The 24,448-nt window shown below is 44.4% G+C and overlaps 1 protein-coding gene across 1 annotated transcript in view; it reads right to left on the bottom strand.

Annotated features, from left to right (window-relative positions):
* CDH12 (cadherin 12) overlaps positions 1 to 24,448 on the bottom strand; it is a 309,761-nt gene that overhangs the window by 210,677 nt on the left and 74,636 nt on the right. The window contains exon 2 of the mRNA XM_084850557.1: positions 6,332 to 6,626. Within this exon, the coding sequence (XP_084706683.1) occupies positions 6,332 to 6,626 (295 nt within the window). The remainder of the gene's footprint in view (positions 1 to 6,331; positions 6,627 to 24,448) is intronic.

Below are 24,448 nucleotides of genomic sequence, written 5' to 3'. Positions count from 1 at the left end.
TCAATTTATTGAAGTACATTCTGATGCTTGCAACCTGCTTGAGCTCTTTTGAACAAAACAGATGTTCTGATATACACACAGAGGCCACACTTGTTAAGCATAAGTATGGAAAGAATGGCACTTTTCCAGGGACTCCTGTTTTCTTTCCAGCTTAATCATGGAGGATGAATAGAAAAGACTCAGAGAAATCAGATTTGTAACTATAAAAAAAATGTAGTCAATGTGAAACAACATGAAATCATTCTTTTTAAATTTGCACAGAGCACAATCCAGTCCCTTTAGACACAGAGGGCAGGGCATGGAAGCCAGGAATACAGACAGTTCATGGAAAAGGCAAAGTGGGAAGGACAGACCAGACTAATTCATCCTCTCCCCTGCATCCTTCTCCTCTCTTCTGCTACACTGTGGTATTAGGGATGTGAGAGAAATTCACTCTGTCAAGGTTATTTTAAATGGATTTATCAAGGTTTTTTTTTAATGGATGTTCCCAGTGTGCACCTCCTGGACCCAAACACAATATGTGGCTGGAAATCTGTATGTTTCTGAGCTTGCAATGCATTCCAGCAACCAAGTAAAAAATTAAAAAAATGCACACCTTTGAAAAATGCACGAAGAAAATGTGTACATTTCCAAAATGCCCACAAACACACTTTATCAATGGATGCATGGGTTCCAAAATGACTCCATTTAAAAATGCACCCAGAAATGTGCACATTGGTGCATACATACATTATGAGAAGTGCACGCACATTTCTGTAAAGATTTTAAAAACAAAAACACTGCAAGTGTTTGCAGAGCCAGGATGGAACGAGCTTGACGTCCCCAAACCCGACAGTCTTGGTGAGACCAAGATTAACTGATCTGTCCATGGTACTGAAAGTGTGCACATTCAATACTGTATAGCCCCTGCTTGCTGCCCCCCCCCCCCGGCTGCACTTGAGCCCCCCTCCATGTTCGGTAAGCAGCCCGCAACTTACCCAGGCCTGTCCACCTCTGTCTTGATTGCTTTTTTATGTTTTTAATAAGCATGTGATCAGCAGCCCATGCCCATAGAATTATATGGAAAATAGTGCTGTGAATCTAGAGTATATGGGCGATGCACAGTGCTTTTTGCATATAAGTGTGCCCACAGATCTGTGTCCACAGATACTTATATGCAAAAAAGTGATGTGAATCACCCATATAGTCTAGATTCACAGTGCTATTTTTGGTATAATTCTATAGGCATGGGCTGCTGATCACCATGTTTTTTTTAGGGATGTATGGAAGTCACTTACCTTTTCGAAGGGTGATATTTCATATTTGTGGTGGGGGGAGGTGCTCTGTCCCTCCCCCCAAAATTCTCTCCAGCCAGCTCCACTCCGCGACGATTCCACGGAGCTGCCAGCCGGGGCTGCTCGCAGCCGGACATCCAGCTGCTGGGCAGCCTGCACAGGGATGCAAATGGCGGCTGCTGTAGCCGCCATTTGCATCCCTGCATTTTGCCATGATAGGCTACATAAATATTTACATAGCCTATCACAGCAAAAAACTCACAAAAATCAGCGAGCGCAAATGGCGGCAGCTACGGCGGCTGCCATTTGCGTTCCCTTTTTTTTTTTTGGCCGTGATAGGCTATGTAAATATTACGTAGCCTATCATGGCCCCCCAAAAAAGGGAATGAAAATAGTGGCTGCCGTAGCTGCCGCCATTTGCGTTCCCTTTTTTTTTTTGCCATGATAGGCTATGTAAATATTTAGGCAGCCTGGCTTCCACAAGGACTCAAATGGCATCCCTGCATTCGCCATGATAGGCTACATAAGTATTTACGTAGCCAATCACTGCTATAATGAAGAAGTGAATGGCGGCCACCATTTGATGTGGGCACCATTTGCAAAGCAGCGCGAACGGCAGCAGGTAGGTGTCCTGTTTCACGTGCCTTTTGTGGGGTGGGGGGCAGGGGGGCTTGGTTCCGCCATGGATTTTGGGGGGCCAAATGCACTGGCATTCAGCCTCAGCAAAATCCATGGCAGAATTCTCTGACATCCCTAGTTTTTTTTAAAAAAACATGGTGATCGGGACAGAGATGGATGGGCCCGGGTAAGTTGCAGGCTGTTTACCGAATGTGGGAGGGCAGTCTGGGGACTGGTGAGCAGGGTGGAACGCTTGGCGGGTGCAGCTCAGGGGGCACAGGCACTGGTGGTCTGACAGATTTGTGGACCAAAACAGGTGCCCACACCATCCCTACCATACGCCTATATTCAGAACTACCTCTACTCTTGGTATGAGTTGCCTATGAGCAGGGGCTTGGGTTGCTAGATGCAGCCAGGGAAGGAGTAAGCTGTGAGTGCCATTGTAGAGTTGCAAGAGAGAGGAGAGGTGGAACAGATGAAGGACAATGAGCTGGAGTTAGTTGCAGTAGAGTGGCAGGGCACGTGTTGTGTATCTACCAGGTCCAAACTTCAATCCCTGGCAACTCCAGTTAAAAGGATGAGGCAGAAGCAGCTGGAACTCTGAAGGAGCTATCCCAGGTGCTGACCCCACTTTGGGGATGGGATTCAGCACTTTGGATAGCTCATTTAGAGTTCTGGCTGCTTCTGATTGAAACCCATAATGGAATTATAACCCCACTAAAATCAGAGCCATCAGTCTCCACTGGTAACAGGTGACTTCTGGCTAAGACCCTGGAGAGCCACTCCCAGTTAGAATAGCATAGACATCACTGGGCAAGATGGACAAATTGTCTGACCTGGTATGAGGCAGTTCCTATGTTCCCATGGCTAGCCTGTCTCCTTCCCTTGTCCCTCACTTGTCTCCTGCATTCTCGATTCTCCACTCTCTACAACTTGAGAGGTTTGACAGTGGCTGCTGTGAATAATCCCTTGAGAATGTATCAGGAAGGAAGACACTCCATAAACCTTCATTAACCAAATATGGAGTGCAGACCAGAGCAACTTGCTAACCAAAGAAGGATACAGAAGCTACAGAAGCATCGGAGCACATATAGAAAGAGGGCCTTAGACCTATTGCATAAGCTACTGTACACCCAAGCTGGAGCAAAACCAGCTCTTATGACATTGTGCGCTAGCAACAAGTAAGTTCTGCCATTGATATTGTTTAAACTGAAAAGTTGCTCACTGACGGGCTAGATCTGGACCACTTCTTCAAGAAAACCCAAAGTACCTGTGCATCTACTCTCCAGTATGATACGGGCCTCTGATATATCAAGCAGCTCCCACACAGGTCAGCTTCTTTTGGTAGCTACTGCATGGTAGTAATTCAGTTCTCAAAAACTGAAACTAAGGAAGCTATCTATTGCAACACTGACATAATACCTACATGTAGTTGTATAATGTGGCTCAATGCAGACTGAAATACAGGTTTTGCAAAGGAAGCTGACATAGAAAGAGGTCTACATCCTTTTAACGCTATTTATGACACAATGAAAGGCAGGAAGAGGAAATCTTAGCCCAAAGTAAAAGTTCTATTTTGATTATGTAAATTATAGATGGTTTTTCAGACCTTACCAAAATTATTGGTTTCAGCTAAGGAGTGAAAAATTATTTTTGAAACATTAATCTATTGGAATGCTAAATATTGGAGAGCAAAATCTTGCATTAACAGAAACATTGGGGTTTGTTGCTTGGAAATGTTTGGTACTTAATTTAGCAGGTTAAGGGTGCAATTCTATGCATGTTTAGACAGAGAAAAGGCCTACAACTCCCAGAATGGTCAAAATAAAATAGATAGAAAAAATCACCACACTGCTAAGTAGGGACAGCTGTCATGGGGGCATGATTTGCAGTAAAAACTCGCACATTCCTGAGCTTGTGATATTCATTTGCAAAATGCATAATTTAGAAAAATGCACACTTTAAATATTTGGATTTTGGAAAAATGTCAATGGGGGAAAGTATGCATTTGGGTTTTCACTTAAAAAAAAAAAAAAAGCACACCAAAATGCATACTTTTCCCATTTGAAAGAAAGAAAAGCTTGCAATCAGGAACATAAACAAGGTGGGTTGAGCTTTGAGATGTGGAACTCCAAGGAAATTAGTTAAATAGCCTGCCTCAAATACATGATCCCAAATGGAATAGCCCCTCTCCTGGCTTTCAAAGCATAGCAATATATTACAGTTCCCCTGCTGTCATGTCTAATATGCTCCTCATTTGGTGTTTCTGCAGTAAACTAAGCCAAAAGTTTGGGAAGCGGGGAAAAAGAAAGAAAAGTTCCATGCTGAGGAATCTGCACAGGTGCAATCCCAGACTGCAACTTCCTGCTGGGCTGATGGAGTGACCGATGTTGGCCTTGACATTTTTACTATCTGCACAATGAGCTGGTGAAATCACATAGGCATGAGGACTGTGTGGTGCTGGATCAATCCCTCTTCAAAACTTTAATGGGGATGCAGCCTTGCATTTCCTCCATGACATCTATCTACCCATGACAAAATTGATGCTCCAAATGTTACTCAGAGCAATTGCCACTGGCAACCCCACTGACATGTAATCCATATCATAACTGCATGTGGAGATAAACGTGGGACCTCCAGGGCCAGGCCAAACTAAACATTCTTCTAATTATGCATAGTGAAGCTATATGTGATAGGTTTCTTTACTCCACTGTAAAGGGGTCATGGGAGGGGGCTGTAGCTCAGTGGCATAGCACAGGCGTCACATGCAGGAGGTCCCTGGTTCAATCCCTGGCATGACCTCTCCAGGTAGGGATGTAAAATCTACATGGATCTACATGGAGATGGCAGGTCAACAAAAATTAGGGATGGCGGAGAATTCCGCCATGGATTTCAGTGAGGCCGAATGTACTGGTATTCAGCCCACCAAAATCCGTGGCGGAACGGCCTGCCCCCCCCCACCCCCCATGGATTCCCCCCGGAACGAAGCTTATCTGGGGCGGATGTTCCGGACGGCAGCGGCTCCAGAGGAAGCGGCGGCAGCTGGTCTTTCGACTGACTGCCGTGGCTGCCATTTGCATCCTGGTCTTTGCTGCGATAGGCTACGTAACTATTTACGTAGCCTATCACGGCAAGCCAAGCAAAAGAAAAAGAAGGCATACGCAAATGGCGGCTATGGAGGCCACCATTTGCGTTCCCTATTTTTCACCTTTTTAGCCTACGTAAGTATTTCTGTAGGCTATTACGATGAAAAAAAGGGGAATGCAAATAGCGTAATGGGCGCTACTTGCGTTTTTTTTTCCGCCGTTTTAGCCTACGTAAATATTTACGTAGGCTAAAACCTAAATATTTACGTTATATAACGTAAATATATTTTATGTTATATAAATATATTTATATATTATGTTTATATTTACGTAAATATTTATGTAAGATAAATCAGCGAAATATGGGGAACGCAAATGGCTGCTGCCGTAGCCGCCATTTGCATATGCTTGGGTTTTTTTTGGGGGGGTAGCTGTGATAGGCTACGTAAATTCTTACATAGCCTATCATGGATGCCTGGCTGGATGCAAATGGCGGCCGCTATGGTGGCCGCCATTTGCGTCCGCAGCAGCCTGTCCATGGCTAGAAATCCAGCTGCAGACAGCCCGGACCCGGCCGTCGAGGATTCCAGGGGGGAGGACTGGATCACCTCCCCACCCATTCAGGATTCCAGGGGGAGAGACGGAGCACCTCCCCCCCCCACTGTGAAAGATTCCACAAAAAGGTAAGTGACTTTCGTACATCCCTACGTAATAGCCTACGTAAATATTTACATAGGCTAAAATGGCGAAAAATTAGGGAATGCAAATGGCAGCTGCCGTAGCCGCCGCCATTTGCGTGTGCCTTTTTTTTTTGCCTGCCGTGATAGGCTATGTAAATACATACGTAGACTATCATGGCAGCCTGGCTGGATGTAAATGGCAGCCGCTACAGCGGCCGCCATTTGTGTCCGCACCAGCCGGTCTGCAGCCAGAACTCTGGCTGCGGACGGCCCTGGCCGGCTGCTCTGTGGAGCCGCAGCGGAGCAGAGCTGGCTGGACAGGATTCCAGGGGGGAGGATTGGATCGCCTCCCCCCATCGAGGATTCCAGGGGGAGGGATGGAGCGCCTCCCCCCCACCACGAATCAATCCATGAAAAGGTAAGTGACTTTTGTACAACCCTAACAAAAATGGAGTCTCTATACAAGCCTGGTCTGGCATAGCAACCATGCTCTTTGAGCAATTGTGTTGGGAACACTACCATGCGTGAACTGGTGCTATCTATTCCTCAACAACATCACAGATAGCACTATTTTTTCTCCCAGATTCCCCCTTTTTATTTCCACCACAAATGAAACAGGATTTCATGAAGTTAAAGGATTTAGGTGATAAGAGCACTTACAAATCTTACTTACCTACTGGAGACATTTCAGGAACACTGGCAACATAAGGCCCATCTAGGAATTTTGGCTCATTATCATTAATGTCCTGCACTTTGATGATGAACTCTGATTCAGGCTCCAGTGGCTTCCTCGTATCTATGTCCACTGCTTGAGCACGTAGGGTGTAGAAAGGCTTCTCTTCACGATCAAGGCTCCTTATGGCATGAATGTCCCCTGTGGTCTCGTCAATGGTAAATACTGTCCCAGCTCCATCTCCTGATAATGTATACTTAACACTTCCCACTCCCTTGTCCAAGTCAGAATGAAGCTTAACAGCAGAAAAAGAGAAAGGCAAAATAATTAATAGAGCAATTCATGGATGGAAGAACAGCACCTTTTTGCTAAAGTATTAGTAATGTGGCCCACATGTTGATGGCATCCAAAAATCACCTTGATGTCTAACAACATCAAGTGGGAAAGTGTAATTCATAGTATGCTGAAAAAGTATTGTGTAGTCTCATTTGTATCCTAACAGTGCAATCCTATACATGTCTACTCAGAAGCAAGTTCCACTGAGTACAATGGGGTTACTCCCACGTATGTGGGTGTAGGATACACTGTACCTCAGTGTACCTTTAGTGTACCTCAGCCTACCCATTTATAGAAATGATTACAATTAATAGTACTTATTAGCATACTATTCTTATCACAGAGATACCGACTTGCCCAAAGCCATCCAATCAGAGCATTTTTGGATGCTAATGGTATGTGATAATTCAGGAAGTGTCAGTAAGCTGCACTTTTGGTGTTCATAGCTTGTTGTGGGAGGCACCTGAGCCTCAGTTTGAAGTTAATGAAACAGGCCAATACAGGAAGTCCAGCTTAATAACACTTCAGTTCTTTGATTTCAAATTGGCATGTGTTTCCTCTAAAGGGGAAATCCATGAAGTGTCAAGAGCACGCGTTTCTAATGTGCAGGATATGTACAAACACCGGAAGCAAGCACAACACAGCTGAGCTTCCTCCATTTATTCAGATGTATCATTAATTCCCCACACCACTCTTGATTCCATGGCTGAGCAGGTTTTTGAACCTGGGCATCCTGTGTCCAGCTCCAGTACTGTAACCACTACAACACATCAGCTTTTTAATTTATGTACTTAGGGTTTTTTTTTCCTACCCTATGTCAAAGCTGGAGGGTCATACTTTACAACTCTCATGGGAAATAGCCTGGGGCACATGAGAGATTTGCCCAAGGCTATCCCAGTGAGCTTCTGGATTATACCACAGACGTATAGCTGCAGACTTACAGTTCCCCATACAGTTATTCCAGCATTTAAAACTGTAAAAGCAGCAGCAGTGACAACAAGACAACAACTTGTGACCCATCAAGATGAATGCAGCTCATCAGCCTTGCACAATGGCCCATTATATTTCCTGGTTTGGCTGTCTGTCCAAGACCACAGAAATGGGGATGGGGGTGTCGAATCCCTGGCAGGTCACAGTGCAGGATTTGGGGGCTGCATTTGGCTTTGGGGGAAGACCATCACAAGTCATGTACACCTGATCTGAAGTCTATCTGATAGACTTCAGTTTCCATTCCTTGTCAGATAGTCAGATAGTCTATGCCTCACATACTTCACCAAGGCATGCTGATGTGTAAGATACAGGCATGAAGCAGTTTACAACAGAGCAAATGAAACATGACCCCCCCCCCCAAAAAAAAAGTTTTGGGAGTAAAACATCAACAATAATCATTGCTATTTGTAACCTTTGATAATTAAATTATGATGATACTAGTATAAGAACAGAAAACAGAGGAGTAGAAGCCCCACATAATGTATACATTGGTGGCTTGTACCATTTCCCATGCAGATGGGGCAAATGCTTGAATCTCACCCCCAAAACTTCACACACACACAACTAGCACATCAGAGGAAAGTCTAACCTAGAACCTGCTCTCTGTTAGTTTTGTCTCTGTTTATGTAGGTGAACATTCAATATGACATGGTATGTCCTGGTAAGAGGTACATCATAAAGGGCTGGTGTTTTACTTTTTATTTGAGTGATTAAATTGTATATACTGTCTAGCATTAAAAAAACCCAAATTCCTGAGCATGCCAAGGTATGGTGCATATGTGGAAGCTTCCACATAAACATTCACTATTCGCTGAACTGCAGACCGGAAGGTCGGCAGGACAGCAGTTCGAGACCCGAGTGCTGTGTGACGGAGTGAGCTCCCGTCTTCAGTCCCAGCTCCTGCCAACCTAGCAGTTCGAAAGCAAGAAATTGCAAGTAGATAAATAGGTACCACTTCGGCGGGAAAGGTAGCAGCATTCCGTGCACCTCAGTGTTCAGTCATGCCAGCCACATGACCACGGAAGCATCTTCGGACAGCGCTGGCTCTTCAGCTTAGAAACGGGGATGAGCACCGCACCCTAGAGTCGGACACGACTGGTTGGGGACACATTTACCTTTACCTTATTCTACTCTGCCTTTTGAACCAATGATCTCCAAGGTGTTTTACAGCAGATTCAAACAATGCAAGACCTGTGGCTCAAGACAGAATGCAGCTCCCAGCTCATCTCTCTGCAATATGGTGACTAAGCACCCCAACAATCATTACTCTAAATCCATATCTAGCAGCTATGATTTCCCCCAGTTTTTACTCTAGAGGCAGCTCTAGAGCAGGGGTGGGCAGGAAGTAGGATCTCCCGATGTTTTCAACTTCATGGCATGGGCTTCTGGGAATTGAAGTCCCAAACATCTGGAGATCTTCCATCTGCCCACCCTTGCTCTAGAGTAAACTCCTTTTCAAGCTCCTGAACTTCATCCCAAGTTGCACTCTTGCGAGTTCAGCATTAGTTATATTCAGTTTTTCTTCTATAACTTGTTTTAGAATGATAAGAGATGGCTTGATTAGGAATGGGATGCTAGAATATGGGTACAGGGCTTTTAGCTCCGGATCAGGTCCCCTCTAGAGCAAAAAATGAAAAGAATAAAGAGAGATGTCATTGCTAGATACAGGTTTAAAACAATGTCTGAACTGGCCCTTAGAGAGACACTGTAGGGTTGTGACACCAACGGTGAGATGCTGGTTTGAAAACTAGCCATCTCTAGCTTTCATGCATCTTCATGTAGTTCCTATGGCTGGACTGGGAACTGTGAGAGCAGCCTTGATCAAGACAGTTGGCACTAGAACTCCAGAAATGCCCAACCACACATTCAAGAGTTGATGGGACTGAATTCAGTAGACTTTCTCCTTCAAACAGGTGACTGGTGCTATGAGACCTCACAGTGTGAAACTTTTGAATCAGTGCTTCCAATGACTAGGCTATATAGCTAAATCAAGGCAGTGTTCTATAGATCTCTCATTAGGATTTACATATCCTTCTTCCCTGCCCACGTATGTCATGTGTTGCTGCTGCTCCACCTATCTGCCTTTATAAGTGGATTCTAAAATGGATTCTAAAATGATCTCACCTGTTTAGCATAAAGTGATCTTTCACACATGTGCCAGATTAATTACAATTAGAAGGAAAGGCACCACCGCTCCCGCCCTGCATCTAATTTTTCAGTATCTGTGGAACAAAAGATAATAGCTCCAGCACAGAGATAATTTCATTCTCTCTCTCTCCCTCCCTCTCTCTCTCTCTCTCTCTCTCTCTCTCTCTCTCTTCCTGGCTAGTGTAATTTAAATTACTCAGATGCATTGGCTGAACCATTAGACCATAGCCTGGTAGACCAAACTCTTTCCCCATTTATCTTTAAATACATGTTTACAAGGCAGATAAGGAAAGGCAGAGTTAAAAAGAAGCTGCAGTTAACACCTGCACACGCTTTTCTTTTTTAAAAGCATCTCTGATGGAATTTGGATTCACATAAATGCTTTTTACCCTTCCTAAGGTGACTCCCACTCCAATCTCCCTTAATAAGACCTACATGGAACTAGGTCCTGTGGAAGTGCCCAATACAGCCAACACAGAGATGACGAACCTGAAGGTCAAGTAAGGTAGTGGCAGCGCATATCTGGATAGCTGATGGGCTGCTTATGCAGCCCACCATGTAGAATTAGGGAAGAATGAGCAGCTGAAATGAATCCACCTTTAGGCTAATGTTTAGCACATGCAGGTTGATATACAGGTTGAGCAGGGTGGAGGGTTGAGCTGAAAGGAGGGGGCACATTTTCAACAAAAGCTTTTAGGCCAGTCATGTACCCCCAAAAGTTGACACAAGCCTAGTTTTTTTTGTACATCACTTGATCACTCAGCACTTGAGGACTGGCAGCTGAATGTGAATAATAATAAGAATAAGAATAAGAATAGGAGGAAGAAGATCCACATACTAGTCACATCCATCTGGACTACTGTAATGTGCTATACATGGGGCTGCCTTTGAAGATGGTTCAGAAACTCCAGCTTGTGCAGAATGCGGCTGCTCGAGAATTGGTGGGGGCGAGGTGATTTGATCACATAATGCCTATACTGCGCTAGCTGCACTCGTTACCAGTGTGTTTCTGAGCCCAATTCAAAGGAAAGGGAAGCACAAACTCTTGCAAGTTGTCATCTGCATCACATTCATGGCATCCCTGTACGCTATGCAGTACGCAGGCTTTTTAGATGATGTGTTAACATAATGGCTGTCAAAAACATATCCTTTGTGCTGGGTTAATGCAAAAGCAGTGGGCACCTTCGGCTGGATGAACAATTATATCTTGATCAATTTTCAGTGCTTTTCTGCTAAATTAATCCAGCAGGAGCATTAGTTCATATATAACTGGTTCACTCCATAATTTTGCTGCTATCTAGTAACAGGCTGGGTCTTTGGTCCCTCTTTTAAGCCAGTGATGTAAGAGGTGTGTGGGTGTGTGTGTGGGGGGGGACACTTGCTTAAACTGTTGGTCTTGTAGCCTTACTCCATTTCCTTCACCCATTCCCACTTGATACCCTTCCCATCCATGGTTATGCCACCTTTAAAAAACAAACTATAAAGAAATACTACATAATAAACAGAAGTACCTCTGAGCATGTGCTGAATGTGTCTGCCCTACCACTTACCTACTGCAGCCTGTTGCTGCACACTTAGAATTAAGGATCGTGGCTGCCTTCCAGGGCACATGGCAAGTCTGAGCCCCAGTATCGTAATACTAGAGATGTACGAACTGTGTAAAATCTGCTCTGTCTGTGTTTTGTGGATTGTCAGGTGCCTTTTGTAACGTTGTCATGTCATGCAGAAAAATATGCAAATAATTCCATAACAGATTTCCTAACAATTTACATAACTTACATAACATTTAGTGTATTGTCCCCCCAATCCATTCAAGTGAAGTGGCCAAGTTTGGGGATGACACCAAATTGTTAGGGGTGCTTAAAACAAAAAGGGATTGTGAAGCGCTCCAAAAAGATCTCTCCAAACTGGGAGAATGGGCATATAAATGGCCAATGCAGTTCACTGTAAGCAAGTGTGAAGTGATGCATGTTGGGGCAAAAAATCCCAACTTCAAGTATAACCTGATGGGATCTGAGGCTGAGCTAGCAGTGACTGACCAGAAAAGAGATCTTGGGGTTGTGGTGGACAGCCCTATGAAAATGTTAATGCAGTGTGCGGCTGCTGGAAAAAAAGGCAAACTCCATGTTAGGCATAATTAGGAAAGCAATTGAGAATAAAACTGCCAGTATCATACTGCTCAAATCTGTGGGCAGATTATACAAACCTAAGTGTACAATTCTGGTCACTGCACCTAAAAAAAAAAAATTGTAGAGCTGGAAAAAGTGCAGAAAAGAGCAACTAAGATGATCAAAGGGCTGAAGCACCTCCCCTATCAGAGAAGGGTTCAACAGCTGGGATTGTTTAGCTTGGAAAAAAGGAGGTTGAGGGGAGACATGATAGAGGTCTACAAATTATACATGGTGTAGAGAACGTGGATAGGGAGACATTTTTTCTCCCTGTCTCAAAATACTAGAACCCGGGGTCATCCTATGAAGCTGATCAGTGGGAGATTCAGGACAGATCAAAGGAAGTACTTTTTCACAAAGTGCATAAACTATGGAATTCACTACCACAGGAAGTAGTGATGGCCACCAATTTGGATGGCTTTAAAGGGGGATTGGACAAATTTCTGGAGGAAAAGACTATCAATGGCTGCTAGTCTTGATGCTTCTCCAGAAGCTCTATACAGTCAGTAAAAACAAGACCTGGAGCTAGGGATATACAAAAGTTCCACCACGGATCTTGGGGAGGCCGAATGCGGAACGGCCCGCCCCCCCGGGATGGGACTTACCTTGGGCGGATCTTCTGTCTAATAAAGGTCCATCTAATCAAAGCTATGGTTTTCCCAGTAGTAACGTATGGCTGTGAGAGCTGGACTATAAGGAAGGCTGAGCGCCAAAGAATTGATGCTTTCGAACTGTGGTGCTGGAGAAGAGTCTTATGAGTCCCCTGGACTGCAAGGAGGTCAGATCAGTCAATCCTAAAGGAAATCAACCCTGACTGCTCATTGGAAGGACAGATACCAAAGCTGAAGCTCAAATATTTTGGCCACCTAATGAGTAGGGATGTACAAAAGTCACTCACCTGTTCGTGGATTATGTTGTTGGTGGTGGGGAGGCATTCCGTCCCTCCCCCCGAAATCCTCGACGGGAGGGAGGCATTCCGCACCTCCCCCCCGGAATCCTGGCCAGCTGGCTCCGCTCTGCCGGGATTCTGCAGAGCTGCCGGCCAGCTCCACCAGCAGCCGGACCTCCGGCCGCTGGCTAGCAGGGATGCAAATGGCGGCGGCCATAGCCGCCGCCGTTTGCATCCCTGCAGTCAGCCATGATAGGCTACGTAAATGTTTACATAGCCTATCATGTCTGACTTAAAGAACAACAACAACAACAAAAAAGCTCGTACGCAAATGGCGGTGGCCATGGCCGCCACCATTTGCGTTCCTTATTTTGGCACGTCTTAGTCTACGTCAAGATTTATGTAGACTAAGACGGCAAAAATAGGCGGAACGCAAATAGCGTAGCGGACGCTACGCTATTTGCGTTCCCCTTCCCCTTATTTTCACTGTCTTAGTCTATGTAAATCTTGACATAGACTAAGACGTGCCAAAATAAGGAATGCAAATGGCGGTGGTCATAGCCGCCACCATTTGCGGACGCGCAGTTTTTTTTTAAAAAAAAAGTCAGACGTGATAGGCTACGTAAACTTTTACGTAGCCTATCACGTTTTTTTTTTTTTAAACCTAGCCGTGATAGGCTACGTAAATCTTTACGTAGCCTATCACGTCTTTTTTTTTTTAACTGGAAATGGTGGCGGCAGCAGCTGGTCGGAAGACCGGCCGCCGCAGCCGCTGCTGGACCGCCGCTGGAGCTGCCGCCAGAGCCGCCTCCACCGCCCGCAAGAGTCTCGTCCCGGGGTAAGTCTCTGCCGCCGCCTGAGGTAAGTCTCATCCCAGGGGGGCGGGGGGGCAGGCCGTTCCACCACCGATTTCGGGGGGCCGAATGCACTGGCATTCGGCCTCCCGAGATCCGTGGTGGAATTCTCTGACATCCCTACTAATGCAAAGAGAAAACTCTCTGGAAAAGACCCTGATGCTGGGAAAGACTGAAGGCAAAATGAGAAGGGGATGGGATGGCAGAGGATGAGATGGTTAGATAGCATCACTGATGCAATGAATATGGACTTGTTGAGCATGCTCCGGGAGAGAGTGCAGGACAGGAAGGACTGGTGTGCTATGGTCCATGGGGTCACAAAGAGTCGGACAGGACTGAACAACTGAACAACAAAGTCTTGATGCCTATGTGCTACCTCCAGTACCAAAGGCAGTGAGCCTATGTACACCAGTTTCTGGGGAACATGGATGGGAGGGCACTGTTGTGCTCATGCCCTGCTTGTGGGTTTAGGGTCAACAGCTGGTTGGCCACTGTGTAAACAGAATTCTGGACTAGATGGACCTTTGGTCTGATCCAGCATGGCTCTTCTTATGTTCTTATATTCTTAACTTCTCTTCAGCAGAAACTTCCATATTTTCTGACAAATAAATATGCATACATTCTTGAAAAGTTAAAAAAAAATCCCACAGTCCATGGACTCCACACGACCTGAGAGGATTGCTCGGCAGCAGATTCTGCAGGTCAGATTGTTAGATATTGGAGCTCATTTTAGTCCATCTCAAATTTCTCCAGCTTCCCTACTTAATACTGCTCCTACACCTAGGGATGCTGGAGAAATTCGAGACGGTTTAAAATGAGCTTGGATTTCTAAGGATCCGACCTGCAGAATCCACTGCAGAGCGACCCCCTCTAGCTGTGCAGTGTCCGTGGAATTTCAGATGATTTTTTTTTTCTTTCCCGAAATTTACACATATAAATCCGAAGAGAAATACGGACGTTTCTGCTGAGGAAACATTGAATGGAATAGGGGACAATACGCTAAATGTTATGCACTGAGGTAAATTATGTAAATATTTACGTAATTATTTTCGTATTTTTCCACACAATGAAAAAAAAATGGGTGGATGACGGAACGAAAGGCACCTGACAATCCACAAAGCACAGACGGAGCAGATTTTACACAGTCCATACATCCCTATCTACACCTTGAAAGCATTAGGACAGCAGAAAATGGTTTAAAACATACAGCTTATTATGGCACTCCTGTAACTTCTGTAGACCTTTAGCAGGTCCTCCAAAACTGCTCACTTTCACCACATTGAGACATGCGTATTATGTTGTACTGTGTGGAACTGACTCTCCTCATGACCACCACTGAAGTCACTCTATATTGCATTACTACAACAAAGACCGCTTTCTGTAGAAGTGAGTTCTATGGAAGTAAAAGATGAAGCAGCCAGCTGTACCTGCTCCGTTCTAATTTCACCCTCTGACAGAGCTCCAGATTAATTTCAGTTTGGGGGATGGGTGGGATACATTGAGAAACAGACGTGTATAGATCTGCAGCCTCCAAGGCATCTGTTTGGTGGCCCTGCTATTGTTGACATTCCCTGACTTGATCAGATGGTAGGCAAAAAATAAAATAAAATCAGATGCCAGGAGAAGCAAAGCATCTGCAGCAGGCTTTCTCAAGCGTTCCTTCTTGACTTTTTGTTGCCTCCAACTTGAAGGCAAGTGGCTGCTGCTTTGATTCCAATGTATGCATTATAAAATCCACAAATCATTGTGGTGAACAGGCCAGGCATTTGTTTTGGAATGGGAAAGCATGTCTGAAAATTCATGGGCCTTTTTAATCTGCAGCAGAGGGCGTATCTGCACTATGGACCTAAAACTAATTTAGTTGCCATCCCTTTTCCTCAGAGAACCTTGGGAGGTATAATTCTGTGAATGGGGAAAAGGATTTCTAAGTAAATTCTTGGCACCCTACTATGCTGAAGCTTTTGGGGGGAAGCCATTGCAGTTAAACTCCCATAAACTGTATAAAAGTAAGGAGCATAGATGTGCCCCCAAAGGCACTCTTCTACACAGCAGAGCAATTATTTTGTTCTTTCAGCTTAATCTTTTTTTCCTCATTGTTGTTTGTTTGTTTGTTTATGGTTCAGATGTTTTGCTCACCCTATCCTAAAACACGTTCAAGAACCAGGATGAAAATAAAACCCTAAATGAAAATATGCAGCATTTCCAATGTATCAAGTTTACAGCAAAAGAGAAGAACAACAAGACCAGGATTCTTAGCAGAAAATGTTATTGCCCTCCCAATTATTCCATCTGTCATGTCCGAGAAACTAGGGATGTTGGAGAAATCCTCAATGCACTGAAAGAACATCGATTTTCTAAGAATCTGACCTGTGTAATCTGCACTGGCACTGTGTAATCTGTTGGCACTGGCAGGGAGAGAGGGACAGTTATGTAGGGATGTTGCAGTCACTCATTTTGGTCCACAAATTTAATGGACCACTGGCGCCCACACCCACTGAACTGTACCCGCCGAACTCCCCCTGCTCGCTGGCCCTCCAGGCTGCAGTTGAGCAACCCCTCCATGCTCGATGAGCAGCCCGCAACTTACCCCAGGCCTGTTCATCTCTGTGCTGATCGCCATGTTTTTTTTTAAAAAAAATAGTGATTGGCAGCACTTGCCCATAGAACTATACGCAAACTAGCTCTGTGAACTAGAGTCTATGGGCAATTCACAGCACTTTTTGCATATAAGTCTATGTGGGCACATCGAGCACGGAGAGCCAGCAAGCAGGGGGAAAGCTCAGGGGAGCCCAGACATGAACTGGGATGTGGTCTCACATCCCAGTTCTGTGCGGCTTGCAGGTTTCGGTTTTACTTTTGTCTCTAAAAATGGAAAGTTACGCAGCCACAATTTATACATAACTAAGCACTTCATGGCCGCAATTGGTGCAAATTATGGCTGCAATTTGCCCAAGATGTTGCCATTTTTAGAGAAAAAAATAAAGTCGAAAGCTGCAAGCCAAGCTGGGGGCTCTGAGGAAATCCATTGAGCCCCAGAGGGCTGGATTTCCCCACAAGGGACATCCCTCAGACTGGATAGAGGTGGATTCATACATCCCTACAAGAAACGCAGAGATCTGAGTGACTAATAGAGGGGTTACTGTTCAGTCCCACTCCATATCCTCCAGTGCACCCACGATTGGTTCCACATTAGGCAGGCTCCATGATAGTTGATTTTTCTCTATCCCACCAGATCCTGGTGACACTTATACCTCCTTCTCAACACATAGAGTTCCTTTTTCCTTTCAAATCAAAGCTACACCCCAACTCTCTACCATACACACACACACACACACACACACACACACTATCCTATTGTGATACAACAGGGAGCTAGTGGTTCTTAAAAGAATCAGAAACACTCATTTCCAGAATGGGGCAGGTCAGGAGAACTTGCAGAAGGAAACTCTGCTGACCTATCCTGAACTAGAGATTAGTGTTTCTGCTCATGTCTGGGGCAACTTTAGGAAGCACTAACTCCCCATTGCACTAGTGGTTAGTCCCACTGGCGCAATGGCATGAGCAGAAGTGGAGCAGCAGTATTGGATAATGCTTTTAACACACGCACAACCTCATACATATGTACAGATGCAGACATACCATCTTTTAGCCCAAAACATACCTTTTCCATTTGCTAAAGGAAAGCATGAAGTAAGAGGAGGTGACCAGGGACTGCTGGAAGATTTGGGACACACAATTGTCTTTCAGCAAGAACTGCTTAGGAACTGAGAGGAAACTGGAATGGGTTTTCATGAATAGGTTTGAAATGGTGAGAGAAGGCCAGATGCTACATCCCTGAATAGGTATAAGCGGTAACCCCAGGTAAGAGCTGGGGAAATGGGCATAGGAGACAAGCATTAAGAGATGCAGCAGGGGTGCCCTTTTAATGAATTAACTGACTGCATTTCTATACCACCCAAGAGCCAAAGCTATCAGAGGATGGAAACCTGAGGATGGAAACCTAAGGGTGTGGTCAGGTTTCTGCCTAGAGCAGGGGCAGGCAACTTGGTACCCTCCAGATGCTTTGGATGACAACTTTGATAATCCCCGACTATTAGCCATGCTGTCTGAGGTTATGTGAGGTGTAGTCCAAGAGATCTGAAGGGCCCCAGATACCATACCCTTCCACTAGAGTGTTCATCAAGCAATACTTTTCCATCCCAAAATGTGTATTTTGAGGTGAAAATGGTGGATATTCAGCTCAACCCTATTTCTCTCTCTGTTTGTGATAGCAAATAAAAACATTTGATTCACAAATGGAAATTTGCAGCTTCTTATTTAAGTACAACACTCAAACCCACTACAAAGCAGTGCACTAACAGAGGATGCCTGCTGTTAAATAAAATCTCCCTTCATGAAACTGTTTACTAAATTCTTTGTCTAAACTGACCTGAAAATGTTTATCATCTGTTATTTTGCCTACCATGGTACTCCATTTATTTAAGTAAAAAAGGAGTGCCGTAGTCTTCTTTATGGGCTTTGCCAAAGCAAAATGTTCTTAGTCCATCCGATCAAACCCATAATAGCTGTGATCTTCTGGATGATCACTGAATAAAGATGGATACTAACAGTCTTGAAGCAACAGCAAAGCAAATACTTTCCCTATTCTACGAAAGAAAACCATAGTGTCTAAATCAGAGCTGTAGACTTGTCCATTTTTTCCCCCTCAAGTCAGGTGTTCCAACTACATTTTGGACCCTGATCTAGATGCCTGAGTACATCTGTACTGACTCAATTTTAAGGAGTTCCAGGATGTATAATTAGTGCTGTGCAAAAAATGTCTCCCACTTTTCTTCCCCGTTCTCATTCAATTTGATAGAAAAGAAATGGCTTTGATAATTTAATAACAAATTCAGTGTTGAAGAACATTCCAGATACATCCTCATGGGTTGAGTTTGGGGTACTTGTGCTTACTTTACTTAGGAGGTGGCCAAGCTGTGTGTGAATGTCCTGTTTTTTTATTGTACAATCATTAGGGATAAAAAAGAATTTAACTTTTTCACGCAAAACATGAGAGCATGCCCCATTTGAAGCTCAGAACATGAGCACATGTCCACCAAAATATTCACAAATTGCCCAACACATGCTCGCATTCGTCTCATTCCTGACTCCCAGTTCAATTTGTGCAAATTTCCTAAATCAGCCCCGCTTTAGTCCATTTAGTTTATGGAGCAAATTTGAGGAGATTTATGCAAATCTCCCACTGCTCGATTTGTGCAAGTTCCCCATTTGCGCAAAGTGAGCAGCGATCACAAATGTGAACAAGAATCAGGCATGAGATGAGGAGCAAGATGATGTTTGAAGACTCCTAGCTATCTTGAACATTGCGCATTCACCCATCCCTAAGCAGCCTGTAGCCTCCTCAACTTCCCGTAATTCCATTAAAGCCCAGGGGAAGACATCACAAGGTAATCCCTCCCATAGGGATTATTCAGATCAGGAAGCACAGGCAGCCTGGGAGGTTGCAGTACAATGGAGAGACATGTAATAAAAAGAAAACACACCCACAGCACCTTCAGCTGCCTTGCAGTGATTAGGTAAGCTCAAAAACACCACAAAAATAAATTATAAAACACTAGAGCTGTGCACAAATGGCCTCTCAAATTCTCCAGCCTATATGAGTGCAGAGAAATGGGGGGGGGGTAATTTCAGCAAATTTCTCCTACGGGAGGAGACGTTCTCCAACAGTTTCTCACAGATAGGGCTCACTATTGGCAGGGGTTGTAGCACAGGTTCTTTCTTTTTTTTCTGAAGCAGTTTTGGTTTATTGCACTGCTCCTGCAAGTGGCAACAGCATCAACTGTTCTGAGGCTTCCACTTCTCTGAGGCAAAATTTTAAATTTCTTTCAGTTTTTGAGCTTACCTAATCACTGTGAGGTGGCTGGGGGTGATGTGTGTGTTTTCTCTCTCTGTTTCACATCTTTCCATTGCTCTGCAGCCTCCCAGGCCACCTGCCATCCCTGAACTGAAAACCCCACATGGGAGGAATTACCTCATGATGTCTTCCTCATGATGACTTTATCTGAAGTGCAGGAAGCTGAGGAGGCTATAGGTGCCCGAGAGATGACTGTACAATGCACCTCTGTACACTCCATGGCCACCTCACAAGTAAATTAAGCTCCATGGCCACCTCATAAGTAAAGTAAGCACAAGAACTCCAGACTCAACCCATGAGAGTTTCTCCAAAATTTCTTTTCCTTTGAATTTCTTTTCGAAAGCAATTTCTTTTCTATCAAATTGAATGAGAATGGATGACAAAAATGTGGTGGAATTCTTTGGCACAGCACTATAAAACATCCTGAAAATGAGACAGAACAACAGAAGCCTCTCTCATGGGGAAAGAAAACTTTCAGGAAATTGGAGTACAGATTTAGGTGCAATACCACCCCCACCTTTTCCCTGGAGCTGGATACAACATTGCCCCTCTCACACCTGCATTGTGGTGGATGCAAAGTGGCAGCCAGCCTACCAACACAGTTGATGCTGTTGCTACTTGCAGTGGCAGCACAACCCCCCCAACCCTTACTAAAAAAGAAAGAAGCTGTGCTACAACCCCTGCCAATGGTGAGCCCTGCCTATAAGAAACTGTTGAGCATTTTTCCTTCTCCCGGGGGTAAATTTTGTGAAATTCTGTCCACAATTTGAATTTATCTGCCAACAAATAGGGTGGAGAATTTTGAGAGGCCATTTTTGCACCGCTGTATGTGTAATTACCTCCTCCTTTAAAATACATACAAGTGCTGACTGGAAAAGAGTTTGGTCCATTCTTCTGTACTTTTTCATAGACTTTATGTCTTTTTTTGGAAGTGTGAACACATATTATTCCGTGAATAGTTTAGGCTGCAACCCTAAACATACTTCCCTGGAAGTAAATTCTATTGAACTCAATATGACTTACTTCTCAGTGGCCATGAATAGGATTGTGCTGTAAATAATTCTACCATTTCAAATAAACTCTGTACTTGATTGATTTATGGGAAAACTAGATTGCTGGTCCTGTTTGTTCAAAATAATGAATCTTAAAATCAATTGTTCTCTCGTGTGTGTGTGTGTGTGTGTGTGTGTATATATATATATATATATATATATATATGTTTGTCATTGTGCTTTGACAGTGTCTGAAGAGACTTTTGGGACTTTATATAGTTAATACTTTTCTACTAACTTTATATAATTAGCATTTGACAAGTCCCAATTCAGTTCAATTACATTTGACACAGTATGTTTGTTTGTTTTTTCCAGTGCAGAGAAATATTATTTGTGTGTGTGTGTACACACACATAGAATAAAGACATAGGGTTTGATTCAGTAAATTGTGAAAAGTTAGTCATGAATAAGGGAGCAATCCTGTCCTCTCTGAGAAGGCTGCTGAGGGGCAGAAGATGCTTCAGACCTCCCTCTCCGTGGGCAGAGAGGGAGGTCAATGGGTGGAGGCCTCCTGGGTGAAGCAGTGGAAACCTCTGCCACTGACGTCCCCACATTATTCCACCAGCAGTAGGGACCAGAATGGAGCCTTTAGGGAACATATCAGGGGTGTGGCAGGGGAGGCTGTGGACCCACAGAAACCTAACCCCCTGACATGCCCCCAAATAGGCCCCCAAACTATGCAGCCCTGGAGCTGAATTAATTCCATCTGGGAATGAAAAGTTTGTTGTTTTGTTTCATTAAAAAAAAAAAGTTGGCAAAAAAATAAATCCCTACCTCCTACCCTAAGTCACCGTGAGCCAGCAAGGCTCTGAATGTGGTGGTGGCTCTGCCACCGATCTCTCACCCCAGGTACTTAGGAGTACAGTGTAAGGTAGGGAAGTCCAGCTGATTTCAACAAGAACGAAATTCAGTTAACTTACTCTGGATCCAACTGTCCTTCTTCTCAAAGGTTGTTCCTGTGTATTTTAAAGAAGGAAGTGACAATGTACACAAGCACCCTTCACAGTTGACATGGTATGGGTATATTGGCAAACTCTATGCATTTGCCCTATTTACAAAATGTCCTTGCCACAGAATGGGTTGCACACATCCTATTGTGTAGAATTTAGGGTCACAACCAACATTACTTTACATCTATATCTAACAGCTACATCTTTTCTTGGTCCCCCCCCCTTCTAGAGTAGGAGCAGGGGGGTGATCCAGATCTTAAAAACTCACCCTGCCCTGAAGCTAGGGTTCCAATCCAGACTGACCGCCCTGTGCCTACTCTAAACTAAATATGCAGAGGGAGTGGAGGAGAGGTAGCTGCTAGATACAGATATAAGTGATCTCTGTTTTGGCCCACAGTCAACACTGGCAGACCACCCTTAAGTAGGACACAAATGTTGATGGGTTGTGTTCTGTTTTTCAGGTGATGGAGCAGATTAAGAACTGGATGTCCTATCAATTAATTTGCACTGTAATACTGGTGTGTGCATTGGTGTATTGGCATTTTTAGCCACCTCATCAAAAAAACCCACAAATGGCATCTTATATCACTCATATATCAAGTAAAACTGCTGATCCAGTAAAGGGATGTTATTTTCCAGGGAAATTATATATATACTAGAAGGATTTACAGCTTGATTTCCATGCTAATAATATGATGAGATTGATAAATGCATGTTATAATCTCACCCTATCAAACAGTATAGTACATGATAGCATATATATATATATATATATATAAAAAAATATAGTTAGTCTTTCTACATGATAGAAAGACTAACAACAGAGTATTAAATATATTTTAAGCTTAATGTTTCAGCTTCCGCCCTCATTAAGTGTCCTACTTAAGGGTGGTCTGCCAGTGTTGACTGTGGGCCAAAACAGAGATCACTTATATCTGTATCTAGCAGCTACCTCTCCTCCACTCCCTCTGCATATTTAGTTTAGAGTAGGCACAGGGAGGTCAGTCTGGATTGGAACCCTAGCTTCAGGGCAGGGTGAGTTTTTAAGATCTGGATCACCCCCCTGCTCCTACTCTAGAAGGGGGGGGGACCAAGAAAAGATGTAGCTGCCCATTGACCTCATCAGTAGCTGTGTTGTTAACTGGGTATCAGGGGTGGCAGTTTGGAATGCCTGGAGATGAAAGTTCCTTAGGAGAAAAAACAGAGGTATGATAAATTACAATGGAGTTAATAACAAGATTCCATGACCATAAATCTGTGATTCTAGCCAAAAAAACTGGAATAGCCTGTTACAAGACATTTCAACTCTCCTACACATAGTCTCTCAGATTTAGAGTTGGTTCCAACAAAACAAACAAAAGACTCTGATATGCTTGACCAAAGAGAAAATATCTTAGGGATGTGCGAACTCACCCCCATTCGGTTCTCCGGACGCCCGCCCAGCCCCTGCCCCCACTCGCCAGTCCCCAGATCGCACTCGAGCCCCTCCCACACTCGACGAGGAGTCTGCACTCACCCCAGCAGCCTCATCGAGCTCCACAGTTGCCATTTAAAAAAAATTGTGATCACAAAAATGTGCATGTTTTTGTATACACAAAAATGCGCATTTTTGCAAATGCACATATTCTCAGGTGTGAGATGCCCATTTTTGCGAAGGCACTCAGTGTGTGTGCAAAAATGTACATTTTTGGAAAATATGCAAATATGCATACGCAAATATGCGCCTTTGCAAAAATGCACATTTCCCCATGTGCACAAATTTGCACATTTTTGCAATCGCCATTTTATTTCTCAAAAATGGCAACCGCGAAGCTCGACAAGGCTGCTGGGGTATAGGGATGTACGAAAGTCACTTACCTTCTTGATGGGGTGACTTTTAGTGAGGGGGAGGCGCTCTGCACGTCCCCCCAAAATCCTGACCTGGCCGGCTCCACTCCGCAGAGATTCTGCAGAGCCGCCAGCCGGGGCTGCCCGCAGGCAGACATCCGGCCACTGGGCAGCCTTCCGGGGGGGGGGGAACACGTACACAAATGGCGGCTATGGCAGCCACCATTTTTTCCCTTTTTTTCGCAGTTTTAGCCTACGTAAATATTTACGTAAGTTATTACGGCGAAAAAAAGGGGAATGCAAATAGCGTAGTGGGCGCCATTTGCGTTCCTTTTTTTTCTTCTCCATTTTAGCCTACATAAATATTTATGTAAGCTATTACAGTGAAAAAAAAAGGAATGTAAATAGCGCCCACTACGCTATTTGCGTCCCTCTTTTTTTTGTCGTAATAGCTTACGTAAATATTTACGTAGGCTAAAACTGCAAAAAAAAAGGGAACGCAAATGGCGGCTGCTGTAGCCGCTGCCATTTGCGTACGCGGCTTTTTTTTTTTTTTGCCTGCCGGGATAGGCTACGTAAGTATTTATGTAGCCTATCATGGCAAAGGCAGCTATGCAAATGGCATGGTGGCCACCATTTGAGTCCTCAGCAGCTGGCCGAGATACCAGCTGCCGCTGCTGCTGTGGGGTGAGTGCAGGCCATTTGCTGAGCATGAGCAGGGATTGCTGGGGCAAGGGCTTGGCGAGCAGGGCTCGGGGGTGTGGGCAGGAGAGGGTCCGTTGGATTCCCAGACTGAATCAGGCACCCGTGCCATTCCTAATCTGTATATAATACATAGACTCAGAAGTCTTAGTCCCAATGGCCTTAATCTGGAGGACAATTTGGAAGCATTACACCAATCATACCTCTGTTTTTTCTCCTAAGGAATTTTCACCTCCAGGCATTCCAAACTGCCATTCCTGATACCCATTTAACAGCACAGCTACTGA

This window comes from Heloderma suspectum, chromosome 4 (assembly GCF_057233095.1).
Source record: "Heloderma suspectum isolate Gila_16-S chromosome 4, 16-S_ref, whole genome shotgun sequence".
NCBI classification, from domain to species: domain Eukaryota; kingdom Metazoa; phylum Chordata; class Lepidosauria; order Squamata; family Helodermatidae; genus Heloderma; species Heloderma suspectum.
This window is presented reverse-complemented; position numbering and strand designations above follow the sequence as displayed.